This window comes from Sinocyclocheilus grahami, unplaced genomic scaffold (genome assembly GCF_001515645.1).
Source record: "Sinocyclocheilus grahami isolate Dianchi unplaced genomic scaffold, SAMN03320097.WGS_v1.1 scaffold347.1, whole genome shotgun sequence".
Classification (NCBI taxonomy): domain Eukaryota; kingdom Metazoa; phylum Chordata; class Actinopteri; order Cypriniformes; family Cyprinidae; genus Sinocyclocheilus; species Sinocyclocheilus grahami.
Window position 1 is genome coordinate 183,745 of NW_015505526.1, and position 8,946 is coordinate 192,690.

The 8,946-nt window shown below is 36.7% G+C and overlaps 2 protein-coding genes across 2 annotated transcripts in view; one reads left to right on the forward strand and one right to left on the reverse strand.

The window, feature by feature from the left end:
* Positions 1-463: 463 nt before the first annotated feature.
* Positions 464-3,601, reverse strand: LOC107548401 (protein ARV1-like). The gene is made up of 4 exons (XM_016229064.1): positions 3,469-3,601; positions 2,784-2,903; positions 2,486-2,639; positions 464-747 (listed from the first exon to the last, which is right to left on the reverse strand). The coding sequence occupies exons 1-4, from the start codon at positions 3,562-3,564 to the stop codon at positions 464-466; spliced, it is 654 nt and encodes a 217-aa protein (XP_016084550.1). The 5' UTR covers positions 3,565-3,601.
* Positions 3,602-3,735: 134 nt separating this feature from the next.
* LOC107548402 (tetratricopeptide repeat protein 13-like) overlaps positions 3,736-8,946 on the forward strand; it is a 22,744-nt gene continuing 17,533 nt past the window's right edge. Inside the window, exons 1-5 of the mRNA XM_016229065.1 lie at positions 3,736-3,929; positions 5,774-5,868; positions 6,406-6,481; positions 6,579-6,649; positions 8,225-8,290. Of these exons, the coding sequence (XP_016084551.1) occupies positions 3,761-3,929; positions 5,774-5,868; positions 6,406-6,481; positions 6,579-6,649; positions 8,225-8,290 (477 nt within the window). The 5' untranslated portion in view covers positions 3,736-3,760. The remainder of the gene's footprint in view (positions 3,930-5,773; positions 5,869-6,405; positions 6,482-6,578; positions 6,650-8,224; positions 8,291-8,946) is intronic.

Consider the following 8,946-nt stretch of genomic DNA (forward strand, 5'->3'; position numbering starts at 1 on the left):
CACACACACACAGACACAGACACACAGACACACACACACACACACCACACAGACACACACTCACAGACACACACGCGCTCACACACACACCACACAGACACACACTCACACACACACACGCGCTCACACACACGCACCACACACACACACGCACCACACAGACACACACAGACACACACGCACGCACTCACACACCACAGACACACACGCACCACACAGACACACACACACACACCTGTTTAGTCATTTAGTCATAGTGTAACAATCTTCATATGACAAAATCTATTCAGTGTGGATTGAATATTTCCACTCCATACACTGAAAAACAAATATATATTCATTTAAATGATCTTTCAAAAATAGTGTGTATGTATGTATATGCATATGTATCTATACATGCACACACCACACACACACCACACAGACACAGACGCACACACACACACCACACAGACACACACTCTCACACGCCGCTGCCTGTGAGTGTGTTTAACGTGTATGGACTCCATAAAAGTTGATATTCACCTCTTATGGCTTGTGAATTGGAGGTCAGGACGAACAGTCGTATTAGGCTGAAGCAGAGCGGGGAGAAATCGTGCTCCCAGATGACAGCTGGGATTAACAGCACTTTGCCGTAGCTGGAGAGCAGAAGTGCCTTCAACAGTGGAGTGAATTCTAGAGAGCAACCACAGCAGCGCTGCGCCGTCCAGAGAATGAACAACACACCTATGCAGAACACGGCCAACTCTAGAAAAACACAAAGAACACGGGAGAATTTCTGCATTGTTTTAATGATAATGTACATTTCCTCCCAAATTCTCATTATGCTAAAGTGCAAAACATATTCTCAGTTTCTAATTACTGTATTGCAACTACAATAAGAGTAGTACATATATAATAATGATAATTTGCTAAATGAAAACGATATTAAGGTTTCTTTTATCAGGGTGCTATTATTTTCATGACAATTACATGGCATCCACATGTTTAATTTTGGATTTTTTCCCCCATTCTCATTATTCTAGACATTCTCACAAATGTAATAAAATTCTACTATATTACAGTAAGAAAATAATGCAATGTAAAAGAACAAATCCGATTATATTTTTAAGGAAAATAACACTTACACTGAGGAACTGTTTAAAAAGGTGACAGCAAAGACAAAAAAAAGTCAGATAAATCAAACAAAATTAAATAAAAGCTGTTCTGAATCTCAAATAAAAAAATTCAAATAATTTTCAACATTGATAATAAGTAATGTTTTTATAAGCACAAAATCAGGATATTAGAATGATTTCTGAAGGATCACGTGACACTGAAGACTGGAGAAATGATGCTTTGCATCACAGGAATAAATTACATTTGATAATATATTTAAACAGAAAATTACGGTGGCCGAGAAGTGCAAAGCAGATCACAATTCTGAAAACAAAATAACAAATTACAAACGCAAATGCAAGTCTAAAAAACTAAATAACAATTCAGAAAACACAACAACAATTCAGAAAACAAATTAACAAGTCAGAAAACACAACGACAAATCAGACAAATCGGAAGAGGTAGGTATAGTTTGAGACAGCACCATTGGTTTGGGATTACTCACCGCTGACTGGACGAGACATCTGTCAATCAACATATACAGGAAGAACCAGCTGAAGAACAGCAGAGTCGTGGTAGAAAGTTCGGAGATGGTTTTAAAGTAGCTCAGTTTAAATGTATTGTATGAATTGCCCTTACTCTGGAATAAAAAATAAGGGGTGTCTATTTCGATTTAGTTAAAAGTGGCTATAGAACATCAGCTCCAGTGGTGTAGATGGATAAGTGCATGCCCTTGGCTTTTTGATTAATACCATCTCCGAACTTTCTACCACGACTCTGCTGTTCTTCGGCTGGTTCTTCTCTGTATACGGTGATTGACAGATGTCTCGTCCAGTCAGCGGTGAGTAATCCCAAACCAATGGTGCTGTCTCAAATTATACATACCTCTTCCGGTTTGTCTGATCTGTCGTTGTGTTTTCTGAATTGTTATTTTGTTTTTTAGACTTGCATTTGCGTTTGTAATTTGTTATTTTGTTTTCAGAATTGAAAACTTGGTTTTGCACTTCTCGGCCACCATAGAAAATAGTTATTTTAAATTGTAATATGCATTTTTAATTAAATAAATTCTGCCTTGGTGATCATAACAGACTTCTTAAAAATTAATAATAATAATCCTACCTATCCCTAACTCTTGAGCAGTAGTTTATGTACTGTAAAAAACTTTTTTCTTTATTCTAAATGTTTAGATTGTTTTAAAGGGAATTAACGGGGACTAACCCTTTCCCGTAAAACATTATCATCAATGGTAATGTAAGCCTACAGAGCAGTCAGAATAGACCTTTCAACAGATCACAGTGAAGAAAAAATAGACTACAAACCCTAAATCTTTCATAAGCTACGTCGTTACTCAACATCTCAATCAGTCCATTTGAATAATTCTAATTACCCAGTGCAGCCAGTGCAAACATGCAGTAAAACTCCCACTCTTTAGTGTAACGGATGATATCAGCGGGGTCATTGCTGGCCTGGGACCCCTGCAGGAGGGACCAGCGCAGATACGCCTCACACAGCAGACAGAACACACACAGTTTCCAGTGGATCTACAGAGAGAGGAACAGAGGCTGTGCTCACAACTCAATACTTTCTATACTATGTATACTGTCTGTACTCGGCACGCAGTATACTCCAGTATGCATTTTTTCCCCCAAATCTGTTAAAAAACTGAGTATACAAGTTTTACTTACGTTGATCTCAGTGTTGAAGAGGATATGTCTAAAGGCCTGGATTTTGCATAAAGTGGCATCTATCAGAACAATAACTGGATCATATTCAATGTATTTGTCAACGGGCTTCTTGCATGAACTCTGTAGAGAGAAAACACACATCAGTTAGTTTCAATTTTGAACGACAGTTTATGAATAGCAATTCATGTTAGCTAAAACACTGATTTTGTATATGCATATTTTTTCGTGAAGTATTTGTTTTGGGTTTTATAACGTACTTACATTATGCTGAAAAAATAATATATTTCAAATGCAGATATTTCGTGGAAGATGGCTTCACAGCGTCAGACAATAGAGTTTTTTAATTATTATTATATATATATATATTTTTTTAAAGGTAACTTACTCGCCGTCAATAACAATAATTTGCAACGGGACCGTATTTGCTGTAAATGAACAGTTTTCTTTGCTTCTGTTTTTTTCTTCTGGGCAATAATGGTGAAAATGTTTCTTTTTTTTCCAGCCAAAAACAAAAACATAAATACAGAAATAAATTACTTTTACTGAAGTAACAGTGACAAACTGCCGTGCTCTTCACTTTGTGCATTAGTACCTCAGGCCTGTGTTGTTGTGAGCATGCTAACCATGCTAACAGCACAGAGAAAACAAACTAAACTTGGAATTCTAAACTTTATGAAGCACTCACACATATGGTGATCTTCAGTATTCCGTTGCTATAATCTCGATGCAGTTCGTTTGCATCTTCGTTACACTCGACGCATTTAAACAGTCCCGGTGCCATTCTTCATATGACAGCACTAAAACACGCCTACTGCTTCCTGAACCTCCATAAGAGGCGGGGCTTACCAGGCTACTCACGGGAAATGTAGTTCTTTTATCCTCCGTCAACACTGCTGGAAGTACTGCTTTAGTTCCACGTAACTACATTACCCAGACTACACCGTTCCTCACCTGCTCATCATAACATCACTCACAACATGGCACCTGCTGGCGGGGGTGTTGTGCTGGCGGCTCTGTCGCTGCTGTACTTATGCGGAGCTATTTTATCCAGCGAGTATTTCTCCACCTTGACTTTTTTCAACAGCGACCTCCACAAGCACGGCTGCAGCTCTCCGGCCGAGTGGGAGGAGTATGCGGCGGACTGCGGTGAGCTTCTGCCACGTCCTGGTGTATAGAATGTGCATCTGATTCACTCTCTTCCGCTTAACGTTACAGTGAAACGAGCTTGACGGGATCATACAAGCAGAAATTCAGACCAATACAGGAGAAACTCGCATCGTGCATGCAGCAACTCATGCCACACATGCAGAAACTCATGCGGATCATGCATGCAAAGCCCCGGTGCCTCGTGCATGCCCTTCTAATTGCTAAATAAACATGCAACAAGAACATTTTTATTGGGTGTCACTGAGTTCAAGATTGCTTTTAGCAGATGCATTACAATGGGGATTGGAGACGATAGTGGTATTCTTTGAAGTAACTTGAAAACACAATTAGCAAGAGTCCACTGTTTTCAATAGTAACAATAACTATAGGAAGTAAATACAGTATTTTTCCAAATTACAGTAGTGACTGGGTCTTCTGTTTCAGGTTGTGTTTTGATCCAAAGGAAAGAACATAATGTACTTACTTAAGTGATCTATAGTGTATAAGAGATTAGGTTATGTTAGGTTACCTATTATTTGGTGGATTGTTTAATAATTTCATGCTTAAGTAATTTGTGACCCTGGACCACAAAACCAGTCATAAGGGTCCATTTTATGATAGGGTCAAATTTTCCCTAAGCTGTCCATTGATGTATGGTTTGTTAGGATCAGACAATATTTGGCCGAGAATCTGAGGGTACAAAAAATCTTGAGAAAATCGCCTTTAAAAGTTGTCCAAATGAAGTTCTTACCAATGCATGTTACTAATCAAACATTAACTTTTGATATATTTAAAGTAGGACATTTACAAAATATCTTCATGGAACATGATCTTTACTTAATGTCCTAATGATTTTTGTCATAAAAGAAAAATGAATCATTTTGACCTATACAATGTATTGTTGGCTATTGCTACAAATATACCCCAGCGACTTAAGACTGCTTTTGTGCTCCAGGGTCACATTTCATGCTTTTTGAGCCAATTTGTGCATTATGGATACAGATGTATGATGCGATATGAAGAAAATTGTATAGATAATAAAAAGCAGAGGGAAAAGACTATAGTGCAGCTAACTATATAATACCCAAATATTCAAGAAAGCAAAATAAATATTATTGTTGATGTCAAAGGTTGTGCATTTAATCAGACATTCTGGTATGTTGGCACAGATTTATCTTTTGCTCCGTAGCAGCTAGCCAAATTACTCAAATGGCGAAATAAAAAAAGTTTGTAGGCATCCTTAAAAAGATAGTTCACTCAAAAATGAAATTCTGTCGTCATTTTCTCACCCTCATGTTGTTCCAAGCCTGTATGAGTTTCTGTCTTCTGTTGAGCACAAAAGAAGGTATTTTGAACAATGCTGGTTCCCAAACAGTTGACGGTAGCCATTGACTTCCATAGTATGTAGCTTGGCATTACAATGGGGCTTTACATAGTATGGAAGTCAATGGCTACCGTCAACTGTTTGGTTACCAAAATTCTTCTCTAAATCATCTTTTGTGCTCAACAGAAGAAAGAAGCTCATACAAGCTTGGAACAACATGGGGGTGAGAAAATTATTTAAAAAAAAATTAATTTTTTTGGGGTGAGCTATCCCTTTAAAATCCATGGGCAAATCTATGCATAGTAAAAACAATCCAGACTGCATTTGGTACTTGTAATTTTCTGAGCATTATGGAGTTTTGGTACTGTATTTGGTACTGTATCCACTTGATTTGGGTTCTGCAGCAAAGCCAGTCAGAAAGCAGTTTTGAAAAACAACACTCATTATGTTTAGTTCAAGCCAAAGTTATGTGGTTAGCCTTTTATCTGTCACATCCGGTGAATGTTTTTGGGTCCCTCAGAGTCAGCTATCCTGCAGTTGGAGGATCCGGACTGTGAAGAGGGGAGCAACCCGCCCTGCGAGTCCATCTTTTCACTCAATGCAGAGAAAATCCTTGTGAGTTGCATTTGCATTATATTGCACTGTGTTAAATGATTAGTTCAGGCCAAAATGAAAATGCTGTCATTGTTTATTTACTCTCGGTTTGACTTGCTTTCTTTTGAACACAGAACCTTTGAAGAACATTGATTAAGTGGCTGGGTTCTGGGGCTTTTAAGCTCTAAAATGATAAAAAGCACCATAAAATGTGCTTTAATGTTGTTCTTTCTTTGCAGTTGCTAAGTCCCCATTCATTTTAAGTGCATGAAAAAGAGACACTGGTACAATAATATATATTTTTTTCCTTTTGAGTTTTGATTGAAGAAAGAAAGTCATAAAGTGTGTGAGGGACTAGGGTTAGAACACTGTAAAAAGAGTGTCAAGCCTAAACCAAAACGCTTCCTATCCAGCACAAAAAAAAAAAGGTGTTTTTCTCATCCTCTGTAATTATGGGTCTCTTCACATGGTTTTTGCAAGCACTGGTGGGTTGGATTGATCGCTAGAGGTTGACAGACTTCCTGACATGTTTTTCTTTCTCTCTTTCTGTCACCACAGAATCAGGCAAAGTTGTTTGTCGAACAGCGTCGGTTTCCTTTCGCTGTGGAAAACCAAAATACCAATGAAGAACTTGGTGTGTATCAGCTCATTGTTTTGACTTTGGCAAGTGTGTTTTTTGTGCTTGTCTTTGGTTGATGTTCTCTGTTAACATGGTTTTGTGTTTATTTCAGCCATTGGCTATGTTCTCATTGGAAATGGCCTGTATGATGAAGCTATCAAGCACTTCTCATTACTGCTACAGGTCAGTTTTGTTGGGACTGAAGTAAAAATAATGATACATTGTTTTTTTTATGTTAAAATCAACATGAAATCAACGCTGTCCCCCATTTAGCATCATAATTAAAGTTTCTGGCCTTGTTGCGCATGATTTATTAGTTCCCATTTGTTAAAAGTATTCACATCCTCGCAGAACTCATAATTACTTGTAAACTCAGCTCCAATCTTGTAATAATTAAAGTGATAGTTCACCCAAAAATGAAAATTCTGTCATTAATTACTCATCCTCGTGTTGTTCGAAACCCGTAAGACTTTCGTTCATCTTCCGAACACAAATTAAGATATTTTTGATGAAATCTGAGGGCTCTCTGACCCTCCCATAGACAGCAAGGTAACTACCACGTTCAAGGTCCAGAAAGGTACCAAGATGATCGACAAAGTAGTCCGTGTGACATGAGTGGTTCAACGGTAAAGCTACGAAGCTACGAGAATACTTTTTTTGCGCAAAGAAAACAAAAATAACGACTTTATTACACATTTTCATGTGTAAAAATTACATAATGACATTCCGTCATTACGCCGGAGCTGGGTCAGCGCCGTCACACGCTCGCGTCATGATACTGTCATGGCATCCACAAGTGAGTAACGTAGAGACGAAAATGTGGAATAAAGTCATTATTTTTGTTTTCTTTGCGCAAAATAAAGTATTCTCGTAGCTTTACAGTTGAACCAACTACTTTGTCGATCATCTTGGTACTTTTCTGGACCTTGAACTTGGTAGTTACCTTGCTGTCTATGGGAGGGTCAGAGAGCCCTCATATTTCATCAAAAATATCTTAAATTGTGTTCCGAAGATGAACGAAGGTCTTACGGGTTAGGAACGACATGAGGGTGATTAATTAATGACAGAATTTTCATTTTTGGGTGAACTATCCCTTTAATTATTCCTACAACCGACTACTGTTAATGTCTTAAAAATGCAAGAATAATCTGAAAGTAATCAAACGATATAAAATATAGTTTAATATAGTTAATGTAGCTCTTAAATAAAATAAATAAGCTTTATATATAAAAAGAAATAAAACAAGCTTATTAAAATCCATTTGCACTACTATTACTTCTTGTATTGTGTTTTTTTTTGTTAATTACTCAAATTAGACTGATTCTTTTTAGCGTTAATAATGTTGCTATAGTAAGTAATATTGCAAAGACTGTCTGACACGGTGTGAACGCACCACAGGCTGTTTCACGTGCAGCTCAGAGGAGCCACATTTTGAGGTCACATGGCTGAATCATTTGGTTATCTTGTTGTTTCCTTGTTATTGGACCCTTTTCATGATCCACTCAGTTGGATATAAAGTTGCTTGTATTTTTTATTTTTTTTTGCAATGAATATCCTATATCCGCATTCTAGAAGTGAAAGTTGTGAAGGCCATTTTATGTTGAAATATTAGTATATCAGTTGTATACAGTTAAATTAATATCAATAGAAACACCCTAACTAAGGTTGAGTAGTAGTATTAAACAAGAAGTTGATTGTGTGGTAATAGTGAACTTTTTATAAGCCCTTTTTCACAAAAGAACTGTCCTCTGTCACCAGGGAGATCCTGAGCTGGTCAGTGCCATCTATGGACGGGGAATAGCCTACGGCAAAAAGAGTCTGCAGGTCAGTCTTTTGTTTAACACTGCCAGTCAAACGTTTGGAATAATTAAGATTTTTAAAAAATGTTTTTGAAAGAAGTCTCCTAAGACTAGATTTTTGATCAAAAACTATAGTAAAAACTAGTGCTGTCAAACGATTAATCGCGATTAATCGCATCCAAAATAAACGTTTTTGTTTACATAATATGTGTGTGTGTATTGTGTATATTTATTATGTATATATTATGTATATATAAGCACACGCATACTGCATATATTTTGAAAATATTTACATGTATATATTTATATTCATATAATTTATATCATATAAATATATTTAATATATAAACATAACATTTTTCTTAAATATATACATGTATGTGTGTGCTTTTATATAGACATAATAAATATACACAGTACACACACATATATTATGTAAACAAAAACTTTTCTTTTGGATGCGATTAATCGCGATTAATCGTTTGACCGCACTACTAAAAACTATTTATAAGAACATTTTAAAATGTAACTCTTTCATTTGATGTCAAAGCTGAATTTTCAGCAGCTATTATTCCAGTCTTCATTGTCACATAATAGAAAGTTTAGCATAAAAAACCCCCCAAAAAACAAAAACTAGTGCTGTCAAATGATTAATCGCGATTAATCACATCCAAAAAAAAA